This window comes from Microchirus variegatus (assembly GCF_963457635.1).
Source record: "Microchirus variegatus genome assembly, chromosome: 23".
Lineage (NCBI taxonomy): Eukaryota > Metazoa > Chordata > Actinopteri > Pleuronectiformes > Soleidae > Microchirus > Microchirus variegatus.
This window is the reverse complement of record NC_139824.1, coordinates 7078307-7102329: the sequence shown is the minus strand read 5'-3', so window position 1 is coordinate 7102329 and position 24023 is coordinate 7078307. Positions and strand designations below refer to the sequence as shown.

Sequence of the window (24023 nt, the reverse complement as noted above, 5' to 3'; positions counted from 1 at the left end):
CTTGAAGAAGGACCCTTTTGGAACCCTTATTTCTAAGAGCGTATGGTGATGATTCTCTTCACATCTAAAGAGAGAACATAGGGAAGGCAAATGAGGCAACACAATTCTGTGACCACAAACTGAGAAAGGACCCCTGACAACTGACACTTTAAGTGTTGACATGTCTATCCATTTATTATTGTTATTCTTGTTAGATTAAAATACATGTAAATCTTAATTTGTAACTGTAGTACATTTCCAGTAAATGAACAAAATATGCTTCAGTGTGATAGAGGATCCTGGAGGATGTCGGGTGCCCTCCCACTGGCAAGGGTTTCAAGAAAAGAGTGCAAAATAAGACCTCAAGCAGTTTATGTTGAAATTATGATCATAATTAGTGTCTTCCTACCATATATTCACACAATTAAAATCTTGCTGGGTGACATATGATGGGATAATGCACATAAGAACACACTGTCACACACATTCTCGACTACTGAGATGTAAGTAACTTGTTGATCAGACACTGTAAGAGGCAATGAGATTGGCTGCTATGGTCAATAATTAAAAATAGAAAGACGCTTCCCTCGACTTCAATACATTTCGCCTGAGCAAGAGCTGGCAGATGTTTCCATTTCCAAGAGGGTGGCGTTCTGCAAGCCTCCATTACAAGGCTTTACTTAGCAACACATCTGTGCATAAAAAAGGGCCTTTTGTACGTAATCCTAACACAGTCTCAGTGGGATTAGAATGGGATTAGAAAATATTGTGGCATTATTGCAATTGTGTTGGGGGTTAAAACAGAGAAATGTGTGATGGAAATGCACACTCTGGCTTCATAAACATTATTTCAAGTCTTGAAGTGATATTGTATATAAATATATATGTATGTTTTACAATTTCAGTAGTAGTAATTTAAAAAAAAAAAAATCTATGTCGATTTCTTTTGGACTGTGTGATTATTTTTCGAACAGCAGTGGGTCTAATTGCAAGAAACACCACAACACCACCTGCTCTCGTCGATAGTTCAGTCCTCTTTAACAAACGTGCAGCAGCCTTGATTTGGCCAATGAGTTTGCAAGGCGTCGTTCAAGTGTTAAAAGCCAAAGTTTATAAAGAAAGGCTTGGGAAGTCCATTTATGTATACAGGTCTCATGAATAAAATAAAAAGTTCAAGGTATTTCAATTATGCAGCAAAAACAAATAAGTGCTGCTCGATGCAACCGACTGACAAATGTACCTATTTGTTTCTTTGTTTATGTGTAGTAACACCAAAGCACCAGTTACAGACGAAGTCCGAACCATTGAAGCATAATCTAAAATGTCATTAACATACAAATGTTGTGCAACATGAATTTACCTTAAGCTATTAAGATGGATGTCCGTAACCGTCGACAACCTGGGTTCACACCCTGTCTCATAACTCTGGAGTTGTAAGTGAGTTTTAATATTTAACTGTAAACAAAGTATTTTTCCACAAAATGCTCTGCACGCTTACCTGAATATAACCATTAATACTTCCTGTAGTGAACCCAGATGTTGGCACAGCTGTGCAAGTGATGTAATTGTTAAGAATGCTGGCATGTGTACTCACAGTGTGCCATTATTCACTATTGATTTTGATAAATGAGTCCAGTTTTTCATCAGCATCTGGGGGAAAAAAATGTAGTGGCAGGCAGCAATCTTACTTTATTAATAGCCTTAAATACTGTAATTGTGCTTCAGTTGCCATAAGGATAAGGATTGCAAGAGAACAAAATGTTCAGGTTTTGACCGTTGATTAAATACATTTTAAAGAATCCCCAAACTATTGGCATTGTGCAACTACTGGATTCATATTCCATTTTGTTATTCCTAGAATTTGCTTTGCAGTTCTAATGTTAAAATTAAATAGGCTTTGTCGAGCAAGAAGTCTGTATTACATAGCACTTTAGTCTTAATGACCACTTCGAGTGCTTTACACTTCAGTTTCACGTCTATCTGTAGCCCAATGTCTTTTAAATCACATCTGTCTTGCCCAAGGACACATCAACATGCGGGCAAGCGATGCTGGGGATCGAACCACTTAACTTTCTAGTTGGAGGTGACTGTGGTCTACATACTGAGCCGCAGCTGTCTGTGTGTAAGTGTGAAGTGAATGTGCTTCAGGAAGAGTATTGTCATCAATGTGGCCATTTATTAACTGTGACATTTCCATACTAATCCATGAAAAGAAGTCTCTCTTTTGTTGTGTTTGTTCACAGCTGTGCATGTGTGTGTGATTAAGGCTGTAGGGTTTTGTAACGTAGAATGTGCTTTGGGTTGGAGTAAGGGTTAAGGCTTGACATTTGTTATGTAGGAAATGTATGTTAGTGAAATACCCCCATTGGGAGATTGAAACAAGCTTACCAATGCTGCAGCAAGATGAACAGACCCCCTGCAATATGTTAGCGGGAACACCTTGCAGAGAGCTCAGCAGACAACAGTTCATTACTGCATGATTACCATATGCTTGTGAGAGTGTGGGTTCAAACCTGGTTCAGATCCAGCCGGTGATTCATGTCCCGCCTCATTCCATTCTCCCTGCACTCCACCGTGCGCCGTATACCAGCACGCAGTTCAACAGTCAGAGGTGTCTTTTTTTATTAAAGTGACACCATATCTTTCAATCGACTAAAAATTGTTTAGGATGAATGATGATGAAAAATGTATTTACTCTGCACCGGTCATTTCTGCAGCAGATTTAAAGCCGCTGATGGATTTCTGCCCGTTGCAGCAGGTGATGTCAAACTGAGTTACTCATGTCCGTTAGAGACACAAGGGGAAGCACGAGGCCATCTGTGCTTGTGGCGTTTTAGAAAAGGAATGAAAACAGGCTTACAAATCACAGTTTGCGTTGACGCATGTATGCGTGTGTTCGTCGTGAATGCATCCCATGTATTTGCTAACTGACAGTGATTCACTGATAAAAGCCCCACGGAGATGTGCAGACACTAAAAGATTAACAGTGTGTCAGTGTCATATGATTCAAATGTCTCTGCATTATAGATGTAAGGATGAGTTTAAAAATACACAAGTCTGTGAATTATTCAGCCACTCCCCTCACCAGCTGAGAGGCTTTTAGTACTCGACTGGTGCTGCACAGCTGCAATGAGGAAATGTCCGAAGACACTGTTGCAGGGGGGCGATATTATGGTGACACAAGAACCTCGTTGAGATCGAGTATTGCAAAACCTTGCGCTAAAATTAAACTCAGAACAAAAAGGGTGCAATTAGTTTAATCAAGAGAAGTGGGAAATGTTGGGTAGAGAATATGCCACCCATAGAGTGCGTAAATAATGCTGCTTATTTGCTTACCCAATGCCAATATCAATATTAAAGACTCAAGAATATTCTCATTTATATAAGATAAAAACAAATTATTTTTGGATTAGATCCACTTCCTGTTCAGTATAGCAGAAAGAACCATGTAAACTTGTAACAAAAAAAAAAAAAAACTTTCTGAATCATACATATATGCATGACTCAAAAATATCTAATCTCAAAACATTATTGGATGCTGCCTAAAATCCACATTGGCAAATTGTGATCAGTGGGGAGCATGTCATGCTGGCCTTTCGGTGGCTTGTGCTCGATCCGAAGAGTCGTGTGTGAATACTGCCACCCAGTGAAAATTGGCAGAACTGCAAGACTACTCGAGATGAGTCATTAATGCAGGCTGACTGCCTTCCTTGGCCCATGCTGCAGAAGAACCAGGGATGGATAATAAATTAGTCTCTTTTAACATTCACAACTGATGGAAGGCAATCTCAAGGTCTGTGAAGATGGAGTTGAAAAGACCGTTTGGATCGAGACGGTAAAAGGGGAGGGGGAGGAGGAGGAGGGGGAGGGGGAAGCAGTGAGTGACAGAAGGGGTGAAGCTGGGATTTGGGATGCTCTGAAGCAAGAAGATGACTGTGTGAGCCAGCAGAGCAGAGACACAGATGCTAACCACTCTGAGCAAATCCTACAGGCATTCATGTTGGCACCAAGACAGCGAGAGAGAGGAAGATATACTCCTAGGTCACCATTCTCAACACGGGTAGTAACATGTTTGCAGCAATGCTGCAGTGCAGCCGCTCAGAAAGTTAACAGCGAAATACATTTTGTTTCAGTGGCTCACAAAATTACTTTCTGGTTTCAGAAAGTTTTAAAGAAGAGAAGTCTGTGCACTTTTTTATTTAAAAAAAAAACCTGGCAATAAACACGGCCCTAAAGGGCAGCAGGCTGTAAAAGGTTGTAAAGTTTTTTGGTTGTTTTTTTTCACTCTAATTTTGATGAGAAACATGTGACATCATTGATAATCAGTACGTTTCTCGTGTTAACACACCTTTATATGTCAATGGCAATTAAATAGATTTGCATCAACTGTGCTTCAATCACACAAAGAAGTCAGTATATGTTGTAAATTGAGCCATATACCGAAAGGAAAAGATCAGTGTGTTAGTTTGGTATTATCCAATTCAGAAAGATTTAAGAGAAAGCATTAAGAAAAGGGTAAGGTGGAAAGCGTTATCCTGAGCACAGCGCTGAAAGGAAATGTCACAGGTGTTTATCCATTCTCTGAAGCCCTCTCTTCCATAACCTGCAGCAAAATTGCCATAAGACCTCTAAATGACTGTAGACTGTAGTCAATTTCCAGAGCCAGAGCCCCATGAAGTCAAGTAATACTGCTGTCCAGTCCACCATGAAATGTATTAAGTCAAGCACTCCACTCATCCAAGAATAAATAGCTCGCCTTGCACTTCTCCAGTTAATCTCTGTAATTGTGAGTCTGTCTTTAATAAATGTTTTTGCACCCTTCATTTAATAAAACAGGAGTAAATAGGCATGTGAGGCATTTTCTCCTCTTCCTGTGACAAGCTGGTGTGCAATATTCTATCACATAATTACCGCGGGCAAGTCCTTTTCAGTCAAGTTCATCGCCACAACATTTTAGAAAAAAAACTGCCTCAAGGGATGATAAATAAGATTTAATAACGGTTATTCATTAAGATCTTACATAGACATTACATGCTGTGATTTATTTTGTTTGACCTGTCTTCAATGTGGTGAAATATAACGTTAATACGTTAAAACAAGAGGATGCATTTAAAGTCTTGAACTGTCTAAAATCTCAGTCTCCTCCGCAGTGAGGAAATTACATCATTAAACCATTTTTAACTGGAACGCCCTGGGGCGTGGAGCTCCATGATCCATCTTCATCAGGCCTCCCTCTCTAAGATGCCGTCCACATCATAAACTCCATGCAACCTGAGAAAACCACACATCACAGGAGCCGAGGAAACACATCGTGAAGGAGCGGTGACATTGACAAAGTAGGAGTGTGGCCACGGTGCAATGTAATAGCACGCTGCCACTTACAAAAACACCTGCTCCACGCTGTCAGTGACTTAACCTGCCGTCACTGAAATCCCCAGAGGAGGATTACACGTGACAGGTGAAGGACGGGGCCCGGGGGGGGGGGGGGGGGGGGTGTCAGGGGTGAGAGAGTTGAGATGGAGAGCAGGGGTGACACAAGTGACTTCATACGTAAAAAAGTTTCTGCAGAGAAGGATGAAAATAGATGAACGGCTCACAGAGAGGCAGGAAAACAGAGAGAGGCAAGGTTTAGGGTTAGTGAAGTCATTAGAAAATGTGTGATGTGACACTTTGTTCGCTTGTAAAGCAGGAGCCATATAATGCTACACCTCCTAAAATAATATCTTACTATGTTTGTGATCCCACGTGTAAAGTTGGCAGCTGTGTGACTCATTTCTAATTAAAACAAAATTTTAAAAAAACTGCCGCGTTCTGTGAATCACTTGTGAAGTCATTCGCCGACGCCGTCACTCACTCGTGAATCTTCGGCAAATGACGCCAGCCAACGTGCGCTGAGCGGGGAGGGAGTGACTAGTAAGAAGAACTGTGTCTGCCGTGCTGCTGTGATTCGTTCGCGATGTCAGTCACTGACTCAGTCGTGATTCGCGAACGAACTGACACACAGAGAACTGGTGAACTGTGGCTGAGGACGTGAATCTCGTTCGCGCTGTCACTCACTCACTCACTGACCCGTGCACGTACTGACACACACTGAACTGTGGCTGTGGACGTGAATCTCGTTTGCACTGTCACTCACTCAAGGACCCGCGGCGCGAACGTACTGCACTCACCCCGGATTTCCATTGGACGCGGAACGGCCGCGGTCAGACCCCCCCCCCCCTGTAGATCTGAACTGATTCCTATCGATATCGCTGCGGCGCGGCCAGCCGCTTCTGGGCCGCTGCCATTCCGCGTCCAGTGGAAATCCAGGGTTAGGGAGGACATGAGTCACTTAGCAGGGCACTGGGCTCCTGCTAAGCACTGAACGATTCGGTGAACGAATCTTTTGGACGAATCTTTTGAATGAATCATTTTAATGAACGGATTCTAGTGATTGCTCAATTTTCCACACTTAAAGACCATAGCTTTGGACGACATTACTTCAAGTACACGTCTTCAAGTTGGCTGTAGCTCCAAAGTGGTACATGTCCAGACTAAAAGACTGACATAAATGAGCAACAAGAGACAAAAGTACTTTTTCTATGCAAATTTAGGGACAAATTTTAACTCAACAGGAAGGAGCTTCTTCTAATAATAATAATGTACAGGCGTAATGCTGCCCTCCACAGTTCAAAGTTCTTCATCGCTGTAGCTCTTATCTTTCATTTCCTCAGTCCTCTCTCATAAATGTGCTTATTCACATTTGAAGGGCAGCTAATGGAGCAGGCAGACAAAAAAGACACTTTAATAGGGATATGAAAGACACAAAGGACAAAGAAGTGTTCGTGAATTACCTCATCCTTCACGGGATGACAGATCTCTATTCAGACAGCGAGGGCACATATTTGGCATAACTGCTGTCATCCTACATGTTGTGAGGAGTTTTACCTTCGCTCTGGGATGGGAAAAATATTAACCCTGATATTGTGATGTGACAGGTGTGTCAGTAAATCACAGTTTAAAGTTCTTTATCAGTTCACCTTCATTCTCATCCTCATTCTTTTATCCTCATCCTTGTTCTTTAATCCGTCTGGATTCTGCTCTCTCTCCCCTCAGCCTCCTCTTTCTTGTCTCTTCAATCCCCCTGACGTTCAACACCCCATTTGGTAAGGGCCCTTTAACAGATAAAAAAAGAGATTTTGTTCTTTGATATCATTTTTTTAGTTTGAAGCATTCGGTGCAAAAGGCTCTTTTTAAGGCAGACATTTTGACAGGTTACACTGTACAGCCTGCCAGAATGTATTATTCGAAGGAGTAGAAGCTCACAGTAAGAAAAGGACAGGTATAAATAATCAAATGAATGACGGCCTCAGTTTCAGAAGGCATGACGGTTTAATGTCATGCTGTCCTGCATTACATGAACTGAACGGTGCCATCATTAATAATATATGAGTAACACCAACATGTTCAAATGTTTGCTGTAAAAAAGGCTGATGGGGTGTCACTTTGGTTGTTACCTGATATATAATGCTTTTATTTGACTTGACATTGAATTATTTAACAAATACTTGCCATTAATAAGAACAACTTCAGTTTTCAGTTGTGAAAAATAGTAGGTACTTAGTAGGGCTTTCATTTTCTTTGAAGGAAGTGACTTTGACATCGACTTTTTGTCAATTTATTTGTTTCTATTTTTTTCAACCCTAACTTCTTCTGCTGTTGTGGATATTGTGGACATGTATCTCAGATCCCTTGTAATAATCAAATAACACACAAATTATTTCTGGATATTCATAACAAAATTGTATATTTTAAAGCAAACTCTTACCTGATGGACACTTCTAATAGACTGTGTGACCAGTAACATTCTAGAAAAGGCCTTTAATTTTATAATATTTGAAACTGCAGACCGGAGAGACAATTGTAAAACATGCCATTAAAGACACAAATAATATTAGTATTATTTATGATATTTATTTATTTTCTTTTACAAATGGAATGAGAAAAACTAAGCTGCTCAAGCCATACTTGGTCTGGTATAATTAGTATGGTAACTAAGAAGTGGTATAGCAGATACTGACTTTTAGGGAACCATAAACCTTCTTCATAGTTATTAAAATTCCTATAATATAGGTGATTACAGAACATAAATAAGCCGGCTTTAGGGAAATCACTGATCAATCATAGTAATGATCGCTCATTTCCATCTAACTTCCTCAGTTTCCGGGTGAATGCTGCTGGTTCACTGTCACACTGTCCTGACAGAGTCATCATTTCCTGACACATTAATAATAATAAATTGAAGCATATGACAACCTAGAAATGTAAAATGTTTGTCTTAGTAGCTTTGAAACATTATATCTAAGTCAAACTTATTAAAATTCCTATAATTAATAACGATCGTCTTCTGAAAGGGCTACATATTAAAAAGTAGTGTCTTTGTATTAATTGCCTGCTGTTCCTTTTATATTAAGGGACTGTACTGGGTACGATGTGAGTTACCACTATGCTTGACACTGTCTTCCCTCAGCTCTTTTTTTAAGTACTTAAGGGCTTTAACACTCAACTTCCTTGGAACAAGTTATGACATGCTTAATCCCACCAACACCAGGGATTCCTGTCACAGCATCATTAAACATGACAAATGACAGGAGTACAAATACAGCTCAGTGGAAAAAAAATTGTGCATTCGCCAAACCCCACTGGTTAACTTAAAGCCTGAATATTTCAGGACTTTTCCGACCAGATACTGTAAAGTTTCCACGTTGTGACTTTTTTATATTCAATCAGAGTAGCACCAGGACTCTCACCAATATAGTACTGTAGTTTATCTCTCCACTGCATCAGTGTTTTGTGTTGGAATTATTATAGTGTATCTGCCTGAGTTTCTGCAGCCTTCATCTGCTTTTTCTCAAGTCACTTATCTTCTTGGATGATGGGGTTCTTAGTGGCTGATTTTACTGCAATGGGCAGATAACACAAACCACTGTCTAATTTATTTTACTTTTTGACAGTGTCTGTAAATGATGTATTACATCCTGGCACAGGACACTGATTGGGCCATTCCTGTTTAATGAGGCAGTATTACTATAACCAGTTAAATGAATGCACCATCACTGAGGTCACACCCTCCGGTCTACCTTAACCTGTGCGTGTGTGTAAGTGTGGAGGGTAGATACTTATAATAATTTATGATGTCCCATGATCAAACCTGATATATAAAGGGAGGCCAAAAATGTATTTAATGTAGATGACACCGAATGACAGCAGTGGTTATTCTGATCAGATTTATGCATTGGGAAACTGTAGCTCTGAGTGTTATTCAGTGGGATTCAATGATGTCAACACACTGTTATTGTTTTTAATATAAAACAATCATCCAGTGGCAGAAATGTTGAATGAATTATATATTTTGGAATATGTAATACCAGTACCAATTGTGTAAAACCTGTGGACAGGAATGAAAGAATGTGAATTAATGTTTGAACATTATTATTACATGTATTATTTATTTAGTTACTTAAAATTACTAGACAAGATAGACTGGAGTCTGGATAAAATATTCTTCTCAAGTGAAGTACTATTACTTGGATGGGATTTTACTTACAAACCCATGTATAGTGTACTATGGAAAAATCCTTTTTGCAGTCAATCTCCCAATACAATAGTAAAAGCTTGACCAGGCTGTAGTTTTGGTGGCTGCCGTTGGTAAAATGAACATGTTAGAACTGTATGTATTAATACAGTGTCACTACACCATGTTTACAATAAATAATTATATATAAAAAAAAAATAGTTCAGTGCTGCTTTTACTTTATTACATCATTCCGTCGCGTTAGTTGGGAGTTACTTTGAAGATTTGCGTTTTACAATACGATATTTTAAAACACTATGTGTTAAAATATGCTCCCTTTCTCAAATACTATCGCAGATAAATCACTCGAACTTTGAATCTGTAAGCACCGGCTGAACGGATCGAGATATTGATTAGATTTGTCACTCGGGGACCACCGTACTTGCACTCGTCGTCTATCAGCGGTGCTAACTATTGAGCTACGCAATAGATACGTGAAGAAATGGCTGAATATACACACGTAAAATCAACCAAATTGGTTCTGAAGGGTTCAAACAAAGGGTATGTAATTTTTGCACTTTACTACACCCATCATTGTCGCGTTTAACATTATCAGGTGAGGGGAAAATGGATCTCTATAACCTGTGCTACACTTAGCTACAGTAGCAGAGGCTAAAACGATGATCGTACTACTTTACTCCTCAGTGGCTTATTATAGTTTTCACTTAAAACCTAGAGTTACATGTTTTTCCCAGACTGTCTAACTCCGTGGTTTGTGTAAGGTTGTCTGAAATGTTAGAATGTGTCACCTAGATTGACTGCTGTTGCTATTAGCTAACACTAGCCATCGCTCACTTATGGAATTCGGACAAGAAAGTAAATAGCAGCAGCACTAACACACTATGATCATTAAAAAAGTACATGAAATACTTATTTGTGGTACTGCCTCAGCGTTTAAGAATGATCTGTTCAAGCAATACTCGTATTTTTCATTATAAACTTTTTTTTGTTGTAACAATAATGTGACATGTGTCTACTAGTAGATACTGTACCTATTATTAGTAGTTGCATATAACTGTCCAATTGCTTTTGATTATATTTGATTTTCATTTAAAGCATTAAATACAAGTATGTTTACTTGTATCTATCTATTAGATGAAGTATGTCCTGGAATTGTCTTATATTCACTTAAACTAATTGACAGTGATTTGTTGTTGATCATGAGTGCCTTGAAAAACTGTCAGCCTATTTTTGTTTTTACAAGGTCCACCTGTGTGATTTAGTAGTAGCCACATATTACATGTTCATTTTTATTTGACATTATTGAACATTGTGTATTCTGTTCCACAGCAAAAAGAAGAAGCACAAAGATAGGAAGAGAAAAGCTGCAGATGAAGACCAAAAACCTGATATCATTGGTAAGTGTCGAAAATATGTTATTCCTCTGTATGTGGTTGAGGTGAGATGATCTGACAAGTTTGCAAAGACCTGTATGAAGAAGAGGAATACGAGAATCGTATGAAAGTTATTAAAACGGCTCCATCATAATGTTTGCATTGTGTTAACATTTAGATTTTTATGATTGTAAAGGTTGTGATTTATTGTTCCATTTGTATTAGAAATGTTTAAATTCAGTATTTAATATTTGGTGACTTAAAACATTCACTGATAAATGCTTTATGCAAAGACAACAAATATTAAATTAAATTGTGCTGTCTCGTAAATTGTTTTTGTATCACATTTTATCGATCAATTTTAGAATTACTGCAAATTCCACTTTGATTAACCTATATAAAAGTGTTTGCTCACATCTGCTTCCCTGAAATAAAAAGTCATGCTTTTTTTTTATATCAGAACATTTTATGCCAAACTTTGTCCTCTCTGTGGAGTTTCTACCTTCATGCTTCGAAAAACTCAGAGCAAATTGCTGTTGCCATGTGTTATTAAACGTTTTGACATGGATCTTTCTGCTTACCAGATGGGTGGTGGGCAGTAAGTCGCTTTGGGGAACTCACTGGAACAGTTGCAATAGAAATGCAGAACAACTCATACATCCATGCCCTGGATACTGGACTTTTCACAGTTGGTGCACCACACAAAGGTAAGCAGATTACTTAATGGAAATCCATGTGGGTCATATTTCTTTAAATTTGAGTAGTAGTTGCTGTCCAAGTTTGCACGATTGAACTCTCTGAAGTATGCGCTAGTCATGGACAGGGAATGCATGAAATCTCACCATCTTTTTGAAAAGTGAATGAGATGATCAATAATGCCAGCTCGCATATCTATAAAGCAACAACCAAGATGTTATCAAAGACAATACGTATTACACACCCTGAGGCTCCAGACATTTGGGGGATGAAAGGGGCTTAGCCTTCAGTCCACAAAGCAGTAAGTATTAAAGCAGGGAATCTGGACACCAGACTGAAAAGGCTGAATGGGTGTTGAGTTGAGGGGAAGGGCAAAGCTATCTCTCTTCTGCCTCGGGGCATTTCTGATGAAGTGGTGCCCATTGCACCAGTCTGCCCAGAAAGAGACACTACTAACAATTAATTCAGCCCACGTTTTGTGAGAACGTGTGAAAATGGTTTGCAAGAGATTGAAACATCCCATTTTCCTTAGTGGACCCCACGTCATGCTCTGCATACTCAAAAGATCATCTCTGGGAGATGAGAGAGTACGCCAGCTCACAGTATAGGAAGAGAGATTATAGATTTCACTCTCTTTTCTGCACCTGCAGCACACTGTGGATGATGCAGCCTTTTAAAAGACCGAAGAAGACTGTTCACATTCACCTTCAGGTCAAAAGAAGCATGCTGATGTTCTGTCAACCAACTTAAAGGTCATTCTCTGACGTATTCAAATGATGATCAAACTTTGGAAAGGGCGTGTGACATTTTACCTCTGTCTTATTAATGATGCTTTTGTTAATGTCTACTACACTTTGTTCTCCTTTGATCAGAATTCTGTATGATACATCATTACAACATTATGAGTTATCTTAAAGGTCAGGAAGTGGCCTAATCATAGGCAGGTCATAGTTTTATGAAATCACAGGAAGCCCCAGAAGACCTCAGTATATCAAGTGTAGCATTTAAATGCATCACTTCACTTCTTTTCATATCATAACCAAATGCCTCAGTGCTAGTGAACTGGACTCAGATATGTCTGCTGTGGAGCCTGAGGGGTTTGCCTTTTTAATTACAAGAATGTATTAGTAACGTATGAAAGCTGGACCTAGGAGGAAATATGCACCTTTAATAATGATTTATGATTGTTTCACAGATATTAATTCAACTAGACATTATACTTTTTGTGTGGCAAAAACCTCATATATAACATCATATTCCCTGAGTACAACAATGTAGCAAACAATAAATAAGAACAGATCAATGACCAGTCACCTTTTTTAAAGGTGAGAAAAATGACCCTGTTTATAGCAGTCTGTAAGCAATGCAATCAACTGTGTCATTTTTTTGTTAAAGCAAAACAATGTTTTATCTGTTTCAGATGATGAAGGACCAGATCCACCTGAGCAGTTTACTGCCATCAAGCTCTCAGACTCACGGTAAATACACAAACTGCATCCACAGATAATTCTTCACCCTCAGTCAGGTTTATTATCCCACTTCTGCGTTTCACGCCGCCTGTCACGGAGCCATTTCTCCCGGGTTTCACCTTTCAATTTGCAGAGAACATCATCCAGAGTATTTCAAACACTACCTGCTTCTGAAGTGCTGGAAAATTGAAAATAACACTTTACGTGTATTCTTTTGCTGTTGCAGGATAGCCTTGAAGTCTGGATATGGCAAGTACCTGGGTATCAACTCTGAAGGTGTAGTGGTGGGGCGCTCTGATGCCATTGGCTCCAGGGAACAATGGGAACCAGTCTTCCAAGATGTAAGTAAATTAGGGCTGTAATCAATTATTAAATGAATCTGTATTTATCACACAATGGGAGGATAATTTTTTTCTCCATCCTGCCTGATTATATTGTTTATTCATGTTTTTTCAACAGTCACCTTCCTGTGCCTTTTCCAATCCCTCCTATTAAAAAAGTTACAAAAAGAACCATTGCAAAACATTGTAGAAAACCCCCCCCCCCTACAATAACTTAAATATAAGTGATATCTTTATTGAAACTGTGTGAAGCATAAATCATAACAGATGGATTTTGATGAAAGTGTGTGTATATATAATATATATACACACACTTTCATCAAAATCTGTGTGTGTGTATGTGTATACATATGTATATACAATGGTGTGTGTGCGTGTGCGTGTATCTATATCTATACATATATATATATATTTGTTGTTGATGTTGAATTGGTCAAAAATATATTCCATCTTTTAATCATTTGCTAAAATCAAAAAATATATATATATTTTTGGGCATTGGCTTGATAAATGTAACATACTGTATTTGTAAAGAATTAATTTAAATTTGAAAAGGTTTTTGGGTTTCTCAAGCAACAAAGGATGATTTTATATAATTTAATCTGCCAGTTGTTTGCAGAAGTACATATTTACACAAATGCCCATATGAGTTCTAAACGGTGTTTGAAAAAATATATATACATATATTTTGCCGCATGTGTGTGCTGTCCCTGCCTTTCACGCCTCATCTCAAGTCTGAGTGGCATCAAGCCAGTGAGAGATAACACTTAGCTGTCGCCATGATGAACAAGTCCTTCATTATGCAGAATGTGTCTCTGCCTTATCACTGGAGCACATTGCTCTCCTTGATGGTTTGCTGAACCTATAAACAACCTTCCTGGCACAACCTTGAGACTCTTTTTACATCAAATATCAGGGAACCTTTCGTACAACCTGTCACAACAACCAATCCCACTGCAATTCTGTCTAATCTACTGCCCTCTCCTGTGTTCTCTCTCTGTTCTGCCTCAGGACAAAATGGCTCTGATGGCAGCGAATAGCTGTTTCATCTCTTACAGTGACAGTGGGGACATTGTTGCCAAGAGCAAGACAGCAGGGGATGACGAGATGCTGAAGGTGATGAGTCAATTGTGTTCTTCCACTCGGTTCAAGTTTATCCTTTCATTTTAAGTATGCAATTTCTGTGAGGACCTGACTTCTTGAAATGAAAAAAGAGCAAATGTTTGCAACTCCTAACGCACAAATTCTCTTTCTTCCTGTTTTTTTCCGTCTCTCCTGACTGATTAACAGATCAGATCAAGTATAGAACGAGAGGACAAGGGAAAAGATGACCTTGCAGATGAAGACCGGGGCAACGTGAAGTCCTGTGAGCTCAATTACGTGTACGTAACTTTCTTTAATGGTTGAATGAATATCTAGGCAACTCATTCAGAAACAACTGAAGGGAAATCCATGTTGGATTCTCACTGAATGTCACTTTGACATTAACTCATCAGTTCAAATGATGATGATGAGAGGAAAAAGTAAACATATTTCCTATTCATCTGGCTATTTTTTCAAACATTAAATCTGAAAAAATGTGTCCTTGTGTATTGCTCACAAATTTCTCTGCAAATAATTAATATAATGCAAGGTGAGAAACTACCACTTAGATTTCGTTTTGGTTTTACATCATGGGTTTATTGAGCTGTATTTTTTTCTTTTGTTCGTTTGTCTGGTCACACTTTTTGACAGTTTTCCCCTTAAAAAGTTGATCTATCTATTCAAAGTCTGTCTGTTTAAGTAATGTATTAGTATTTTAAGGATTTTCAGAGATCTCGTTGAGCCCCGAGATTACAATAAACACAGTGTTCTCAGCAGTGGCTGAACTGTTTGTTTAGAACCTTCAGGGTTTCTTAAACAAGGTAATGACGCAGATACACACCAAAAAACAGCGTTAATAGGATCTTCGGGTCGAGTTCCGTTTTAAAGTCTGTGTACATTTGTGAGGGTAAATATCAATGAAGAAAGATGAAGTTACAGATTTTACATCAGGCTGAAATTATTTACAATTTCTTCCCTTAATTTGCCAATTCTGCTGTTTTCCCCAGAAACACCATCTGCCACCATTTTTTATATGTACATATATATATTGGATATAATAGTATATAGTATCGGCATCAGTGTGCATGGTTGTTTGAGCGAGACGTTTTGATTTGCAGAATGATTTGTCTTAACTCCTGTTACTGTGTGACCTACAGGAAGAAGTTTCAGAGTTTTCAAGATCGGCGCCTCAGAGTTAACGAGGATGATCCATCAAAGTTAAAGAAAGCCAGAAAGGACGGGATGTTACATGAAGCTTTGCTCGACAGGTGTGAAAATAAGTTTTTACTTCTGATCCCTCTCCTTTATATGTTAATCACATTTATACTGTATATGTTAATCAACTTTATATTAGACACTAAATTTTGTTTTTAAAATAAATCTACATTTGTGCTGACTTTAAATGACGTCAAAACCAATCACATTCATATGGATATTGTAAGTTAACCTAGTTAAGAGGCTCTTTTTTAAGATAAGCACTGGACCAAGCTGCATTTTCATTATTGTTGAAGTTAGTTGAAACTAAATTAGCTGTTATTTACTGCACTGATACAGAAGCATAGTTGTCAAAAAAACATTTGGTTTATGGTGTTTTGTTTATTGAATAATTTGATCAATGCCAATACAATTTGATGGTGTCATCTTTTTTCATTACAGGAGAAGCAAAATGAAAGCAGACCGGTACTGCAAGTGAAGAATCATCTCAACGTCTTTGTGTAAAAGTCACATTTGGTTTTTTTACCTTTTTTTTTTTTTTTTTAATGTTTCTAATAAATGTTACAAGGTCTTATTCGTTGTTCTGGTCTGTTTTCTGCAGCCAGTTGGCTTTCCCACTATAAATAATGAACTATTTAACCTTTGTTTTAGATGCATTGTATCACTCTTTAGTAATAACTTGCTGCATTATCTAGAATTTAGAGTTGTACACACAAATAAAACAATAACAAATGCCGACCACATCATCTGTATGAAAATGTATTTATACTGCCAGTAATCAGTTCTACACTATTTGGTGCAACATAATATTAAGTAAATATGATAAATGTCACTGGCAAACTACTGGTTTTACACAATAAAATGAGAAAACTAAATATATCTTATCTCCTATCTAATACATGGTCACTCTGGAATGGTTTTCTACATGGTTTAGGAGCAACATTATCACATTATGTGAATTTCTTGGGGTTTTTAATTTAAAAAAAATATATAACCTCTTAAGAAACAACTTAAATTATTTTTTGAACGTGAGGAAAATACTTTATTGGCAGTATGCACTGTGACAGTGGGAGGGATTTTGAGGTGACTTTATTCAAAAAACATAGGTAAAATTACTTGATATTTGCTTTAATAATAGTCAGCATCTCCCTGAACAAGGATCCAATGAAATATTAACGCATCTCTTAAGGAATAAATTAAATTAATTTTTGAAATTGAGGAAATGATCCATTCTCCAGTGGGAGGGATTTTGAGGTGATTTTATTAAAAAAACATACAGTAAAATGGCTTGATATTTGCTTCAATACTTCAATACTTTGAGGATACTTTAATACAACAATACATTGTATATATTGGCAAACCTAACATTTTCAGCATTATTTAAACGTTACACTGTGTATATAAACTGCATTGCCATCCACTTTGGCTGCTTCGAGCACCTGTAAATGCAGGAATAAATGCGCCACAGATTCCAAGGGCTGATTGAAGGGTTTTTGAGCCACCCCTTGTTCCTAGGTAAAAAAAAAAAAACATATTTCATGAGAATTTAGACCAAAATATATAATTTTAGATGTGTGTACAATTGTACACACATGTACGTATAACCTGTATATGTGTTCTGGTTCAAACTGAAGAGGAGATATAATAAAAGATGAACAGTAGTTTTTTTTTGTTTTTTTTAATCAAACGCATTTAAAAGGATTAATGTGTGTAGCTCTGAGAGAAAGGAAGATGTTCTCTTCAGTCTGTAGAATAAGATGTGTAATAATAATTCATCTAAAATTATATTTTGACACACATTTTGGCTTGAACACAAACGACTGAACAGATATATGTGCTGTATTTATATTTATTTCAATACTATCACATAAATATCTATACTGTAACATTTAAAAAAAAACTATCTGAAAGGCACATGATTCATGGTGTTGGAAAAGTATATTTATCCAACACTGATCATTGAGGTGTGCTGCATGTGTATAATTAAAAGCCTCCTCTCCATCATTTAACCTGCCTAAAGTGACTGCAGCCTCGCACTTCGCCAGGAGAGGTCACTGTAACTGAAGCTTCCAGTATTGAACCCATTTTCGTACTTGCATCCATGGACAAATCATATGAATGTTTTGACTTCCGTATGGAATTGACCAATGTCCCGATAGAGGGTGTGGTGTTTCTCTGTGTAAAGTACGTCCCAGGCGGTCGCTGTTTTGGAAAACAAACGATAATAGTTTGCTCATTTTACGACTTATTTTCAAACACGTGTGACTTGTTTCTAAATTATTATTATTGTTATTATTGTTAGTGCAGAAGGTGTTTTATTTCCTCCACAGAACTTCCTGTTCCCCCCCAGTTTCGCGCGTGAGTCAGTCCACTCGTCACGGGAACAACTTCACGTCTTGAACTGCTGCTGAAAAGATACAACAAGCTGAGTGAAACCGTCACGAAAATGGGTCACCTAGTTTACCTAATTTTAGCAACTGTATTCTCTGTCACGTCGACCCAGTTTATACCACCGGTAAGTAACGTCCGTGTTTACTCACTATGACTGTGTTTATGTCCAAATGCACTTTTTACAATGACGTCGGTGTAAACCTTGCTTTTGTTATGTATGTACAGTACACAGAGGACTGTCGGGCAGACATGTATCCACCAAATGGCCCAACGTAAGTAACACGTAGTATTATTATCATTATTATTATTAGTAGTATTGTTATTATTATTATTATTATTAGTGTGTAAATGAATGTGTGTTTTTAAAGAAACGTCGTCACAGAGACACCATGCTGCCGGGTTCTGTAACACTGAGCTCTGATGCATTCACTTGTCCCTCGTATTTCTGTGCATCCAGCTGCTGGAGTTTGTACCTGTTGTGTCGGTATTACGAATGTTTACTCAGGTTATCATAAAATCAGTCCAGACTCTTGTGAAAAACCAAAGACCGGAGGAAAAAAGGGTGGAGGAAGTTACTCAAGTCTCTTTACTTAGGTTTTTATTAACAATAGCACACTGGAAACTGTAGTTAAAATGTACTTCAAGTACCAAAGTACTGAAGGAGGCATTATTTCATAAGAAAAAAAGTATATTATTGGATTATACTCATATATATATATATATATATATATATATATATATATAATCTTTTTTTATAATCCCATATCTGTTAAACACTTTTATCCTGGTTTATAACAACATATTACACTTTATGTGTAAATAGATTTTGTAATTTTTTTTAATCGAGTGCTTATTTTGTCCACATGTCAGAAAATGTTGAACAATGTCCATGTTTCTCTTGATTATATTAAGCAAAAAATAATAAAAAATATTCGCATTTAAGAAGCTGAAAACTCAGCAAGCTTGTTTAAATTATAAAAAAAAAAAAAAACTCAATCTGTGATTATAAATCATCTCAAATCAGTGATGCTGTGACTTAAATTTTCTATGAATGCAGTTGTTTAACATAGCAATTTTAATAAAATTACTTTTCAGGTTCAAAGGAGCTGTCAGTTGGTACACAGTGGACCTCGACTTACCCCCCAGCAAGAGATGGGCGGCTGTGATTTCTGACAAAAAAGAAGATGTAAGAATGTGGTCGACGACTTCAAAATAATTATATGTGCTCCAGGTTTCTCAAAAAAGATCCTCACTCTATTTATTTGTTTTCGGGTTTTTTTAGCTGGTCACCATGATTCAGGCCATCAGAGACCTGGCTAATTCGTTTGTGCCCAGTGGAAGACTGGTCGAGCTGGTGGACATTACACTGGTACAGTGTCACTTCTCCTCTTAACTGGTGTCTTTGTTTTCCTTCTGACTGAAGCTTTTATGACTGAAATATGATTTATACATTTCTGCAGCCCTTGATGGCAGACACACTCCCAAAGCCGTTCGGTGATGAAATCAAAGGAATTTCCACTATGTCAGGGATTCCGCTTGGTAAGGACACAAATGTGTACAGAAGTGTGAAGAAATAAAACATGTGACTGGTGTGTGTACATGTCTTCAATAGGCTGTGTGGACCAATTGTCAAGCAAATCTATATAGTTTTGTTTTACCTTTTCCTTTTTTTTTTAAATCACTTAGGTGAAGTGGTCTTGTTCAACATCTTCTACGAGGTGTTCACTGTTTGCACGTCAGTTGTTGCAGAGGACGATAAAGGTGAGTCAAGGTCCACAATCATGTTCAATGACCAACGGTAAATTATGCCACATCAGTCATTTAAATGCTTTCTGGCTCTACACTCTTCCAGGAAACCTCATTCATGGCAGAAACCTGGATTTTGGATTATTTATGGGGTGAGGATTTAACAGATTTAAAAACCTGATGGTCTTGACTCAGATCTGGATAAATAGCATCTCATGAGATGAGGTTGTCCTTCTTTACAGCTGGGATGCGAAAAACAAGTCTTGGATCATTAGTGAGAAGCTGAAGCCTTTAGTGGTGAACCTGGACTTCAAGAGAAATAACCAGACTGTCTTCAAGGCGACAAACTTTGCTGGTTATGTCGGCATGCTGACTGGCATTAAGCCTGTGAGTCACATCGCATCACTCCCTTCATTGAGCATGACTGCTGAGTAGTTTACACCTCCGCAGCTCTAGATGTGAAAAATATTGAACAGAATTGTTTTTCCCGTTTCCCTCTCAGCACATGTTCACTCTGACTATGAATGAACGTTTCAGCCTCGATGGAGGATATATTGGTGGGTAAACCTGTTTTGCTCGGCTCTGTTTATAAATTCATTAGAGATGAAGTGCGTAGTGTGTTTTCATGACTGATTAGTGCTACTCTACATGTCCTCATGCAGGAATCCTGGAGTGGATCCTGGGAAAGAGAGACGGCATGTGGATGAGCTTCCTCACTCGCTCTGTACTTGAACATGCTAACAGGTAATTTAACTCTATGCGTCTGTGTGGCGGAGGTACGTGTCCAACTGTACAGTGACTTCCAGGTGAAACCAGGCTACGTTATGCAAATCAGAGCCATGGTCTGAATTGCTGTTCACACTTGTCACACTGTTATTCTATATAAAACAAAGGCAGCAGCCTCATAGCTTACTTCACAAAAGGGAAAGTTTACCAAGGAGACACTTTAACACATTGTCTAATCCAGCAGCAGACAGCTCACCAGTGACTACATGTTTCGTCTTCCTGCGTCGCTTACATCAGCTAAAATATAAGCCAGCCTTTTCAACAATTATTTAAGGAAGAGAGTTGGAGCAGGCGTAAGGTTTTTTTAATGCATGAAACCTAAATACTATATGTCAACATCGCTGTCTCAATCGTGTCTCCTCTCTCCTCATCATTAGTTATGAGGAGGCCAAAAGTCGCCTGGCTCAGACGAAGCTGCTCGCTCCAGCGTACTTCATCCTGGGAGGAAATCAGACGGGGCAGGGCTGCATCATCACTCGCTCCAGAGAACTCAGTCTTGATCTGCTGGAGTAAGTAATGGAGCTGATACGGCACCCTTTTTTATTTATTCTTTTTTTTTTTTTAGCATTTTAACGTCAACACAGTGTTTCTATTCTTGGATGTAGAGTTGAGACTCTGAATGTTTGTAACTATATAGTTTTACCGTACTTTAACGCCTAAGCCTCAATGTCTGCCTTGACTTTTTTGCTTATTATAACCATAAAAGGACCATAAAATGTCCTGTAACTAAGTGCTTTTTTCCTTTTTTTCCTGAATAGCTTTCAGTAACTGGCAGTACAATTTACTGCATACTAAAATCCTACATTAACTATTTAAAATGAAGAAAACCCAAACATTTTATTCCAAAAAAAACAAAAAACTGTAGTTGTACATGAACACCAGATTTGAAATTTGAATATAAAACACATTTAAATTAACATTTTTGGAGTTTCTGTCTCAATCTCCAAGAACAGGCCAAAAAATGGAAAAAAAATTCCTTTCTGGTGACAAAGACATTGATTCTCAGGCTTCCTGCAACAGTGCGAGTGAAATGACCATAATAACCACATGTTGGCTTTGACGTACAACTTCTCAGTTTTCAGAAACCTTTGGAGTTTTTCCGATAGCACAAACCGTCACATAATAACGGTAATGCAAAGTGCAAATGTGTCGCCTGCGATGCGCTCGGTGTTAAAGGGTTAAATGCGTCCTGTGTATTTATTAATACAATATTATCTAAACTGCAGCCACTCAATAGTCACTGTGACACAGCAATCGTTATGTTAGTCTTGTGACACTTAAAGTTTGCTTAAACAGGAACTGATGACTACTATGGTTTCCCGATCACCTGATCAGAGTCCGAGATTTATTTTTAATTTAACTGTTGCATTTCCAGGATTGACCTGAAGCTGGGTCGATGGTATGTCCTGGAGACAAATTATGACCACTGGGAGGAGCCTCTTTTCCTGGACGATCGCAGAACTCCTGCCATGAAGTGCATGAACCAGACCACACAGAAGGTAAGCACTGACCACACCCACTTCCTGTACAACAGATGCAGTCACGTTAATAGAGCTCAGGTCATACTTTAATCACCTCACATTCTATTCTAGTCGTGGCAGTTTCTCACCAAAAATTTGCCGTCTTTAGTATTTTCTCCGGTTGTACATGTTAACACAAGTTGTACAAGTCCTACAAACACAAACAAGTTTCCATGGTTACCGTCGTCGTTGTTGTCTCATTTAAAACTACATGACAGCAGAGCACGCCACCAACTGGACTGGAAAGTGTTGTGTTACTGGGAGAATGCACATTTGGTGCATAAGATTGGCATGGAAACAAACTGGAGGTGTGCTCATGTTTGTCTATGTAGTTTGTGCGGTGGGTGATAAAACTGATGTATGACTGAAGTGCCACAAGGAGTAGTCTTCATCTTTCCAGGACCTTATATATATATATATGTATATGTATATGTATATGTATATATATATATATATATATATATGCGTGTCTGTGTGTGTGTGTTATTTGTTTCATAGTCGAGTTATCTGTCGATTATTTTCTTGATTAATTGTTTAGTCGTGTGGTTAGAAATGTCAGAAAATGATAAAGTCGAAATATCTCAGTATAAGAAAAAATCATAATCAGTGTTTGTCAAACCTGGAAATTATGTTCTGGAATGTCTTGTTTTGTCCACAAACCAAACAATAAGTTTTAATTATTTATTTGTTATGTTGAACAAAGAAACAAACAAAATATTCACATTTAAGAAGTTGAAACAATCAGAAATCTTGTTTTAATCATGAAAAAAGCTTCAAACCGATAAATCGATTATCAAAATGGTTGACGATTAATTTAGTAACTGATTAATAATCGATTTATTGTTTCAGCTCTAGTTTTACTATTATTGAAATAATATCATGAATCATAGTTCATAGTTTGCATTGTTGTGCTTTTGTAACGCTAAATCCCATTTGATCTGATTCCAGAACATTACTCCGGAAACAATGTATAATGTGCTCTCAACCAAACCAGTGTTAAACAAGGTGAGTATTATTTCACACATCTGTATTTACAGATTCACTTCCTGTTTATTTCTGTGTAACAGTATGTCTTTGTTCCTATTCCAGTTGACCACATACACAACACTGATGCAGGTGTCTGAAGGCAAACTGGAGTCGTATATCCGTGACTGTCCTAACCCGTGCATGCCCTGGTGATCCTAATCCAAGCTTGTGTTTGCACAGCAACAAATCAACCTGAACCAAAGTTTGTCTCCCTGTTGTCACTTTGACATGTGTCTCTTCTTCTTAAAACAGTTCAGAAAAATGTAAAGCTTTTGATAAAATGCTAAATCCTAATTGTGAGGGAAACTGCTACAAAAATGATTGAAAAGTGAACTTTTTTTCTTGACACTGAAATTGTATATGGATCTCTGAGATTAATGCACATTTGTATAATTAAATTAATGCAAATATAACTACATTGTATTGTTAATTTCTTAAAATGCAGCTCATGCTCACCATTTGTGCCTGTTCACCGTGTTAAGGTGTTGTTTTTTGTGTGTGCGTGCATGTCCAAAGGTTTGTAAACGGCTCAGTAACGGGTACATTTCTCAACACATGACTATTAAATACTGATAATGTGCGGTACCTCATCACTGACTTCTTTCCTTTGAAAACAATCTCATTAAAGGAATTCACAAAAATCTAATTCAGGTTGTGATTTTATGGTCTGTGTGTGGGCTCCATTAGATGAACAAACCAAACGATCCTCCTCAGTTGAAATACCTGGATTGAGGAAGTTGATTTTTAACTAATATATGAATAATTATTTTATTAGAGAGGGATGTGCATGAAACACATACGTACATACCTGCATTTATACTCCA

General features: G+C 37.9%; 2 protein-coding genes across 2 annotated transcripts; both read left to right on the top strand.

Annotated features, from left to right (window-relative positions):
- The first annotated feature begins 9969 nt into the window (after positions 1-9969).
- On the top strand, positions 9970-16428 carry frg1 (FSHD region gene 1). The gene is made up of 9 exons (XM_083909567.1): positions 9970-10093; positions 10883-10950; positions 11511-11633; positions 13043-13100; positions 13318-13432; positions 14444-14548; positions 14723-14814; positions 15673-15783; positions 16172-16428. Exons 1-9 carry the CDS (start codon positions 10035-10037, stop codon positions 16206-16208), a joined length of 768 nt encoding a protein of 255 aa, XP_083765693.1. The 5' UTR covers positions 9970-10034; the 3' UTR covers positions 16209-16428.
- A 1641-nt stretch (positions 16429-18069) lies between these two features.
- Positions 18070-23821, top strand: asah1b (N-acylsphingosine amidohydrolase (acid ceramidase) 1b). The gene is made up of 14 exons (XM_083909125.1): positions 18070-18245; positions 18347-18393; positions 19217-19307; positions 19404-19490; positions 19582-19660; positions 19808-19882; positions 19974-20019; positions 20110-20254; positions 20370-20424; positions 20530-20611; positions 21031-21162; positions 22029-22152; positions 23122-23178; positions 23263-23821. The coding sequence occupies exons 1-14, from the start codon at positions 18177-18179 to the stop codon at positions 23350-23352; spliced, it is 1179 nt and encodes a 392-aa protein (XP_083765251.1). The 5' UTR covers positions 18070-18176; the 3' UTR covers positions 23353-23821.
- The last annotated feature ends 202 nt before the right edge of the window (positions 23822-24023 follow it).

What these genes read in the sequence shown, in the direction of transcription:
- frg1 (XM_083909567.1), top strand. Translation starts at nt 10,035, where the DNA reads ATGGCTGAATATACACACGTAAAATCAACCAAATTGGTTCTGAAGGGT. An exon ending in ATCAAGCTCTCAGACTCACG is followed by an intron (nt 13,101 to 13,317) that starts GTAAATACACAA and finishes TTGCTGTTGCAG; the next exon opens with GATAGCCTTGAAGTCTGGAT. An exon ending in TCCTGTGAGCTCAATTACGT is followed by an intron (nt 14,815 to 15,672) that starts GTACGTAACTTT and finishes TGTGACCTACAG; the next exon opens with GAAGAAGTTTCAGAGTTTTC.
- asah1b (XM_083909125.1), top strand. Translation starts at nt 18,177, where the DNA reads ATGGGTCACCTAGTTTACCTAATTTTAGCAACTGTATTCTCTGTCACG. An exon ending in TATCCACCAAATGGCCCAAC is followed by an intron (nt 18,394 to 19,216) that starts GTAAGTAACACG and finishes ATTACTTTTCAG; the next exon opens with GTTCAAAGGAGCTGTCAGTT. An exon ending in CCTCGATGGAGGATATATTG is followed by an intron (nt 20,425 to 20,529) that starts GTGGGTAAACCT and finishes GTCCTCATGCAG; the next exon opens with GAATCCTGGAGTGGATCCTG.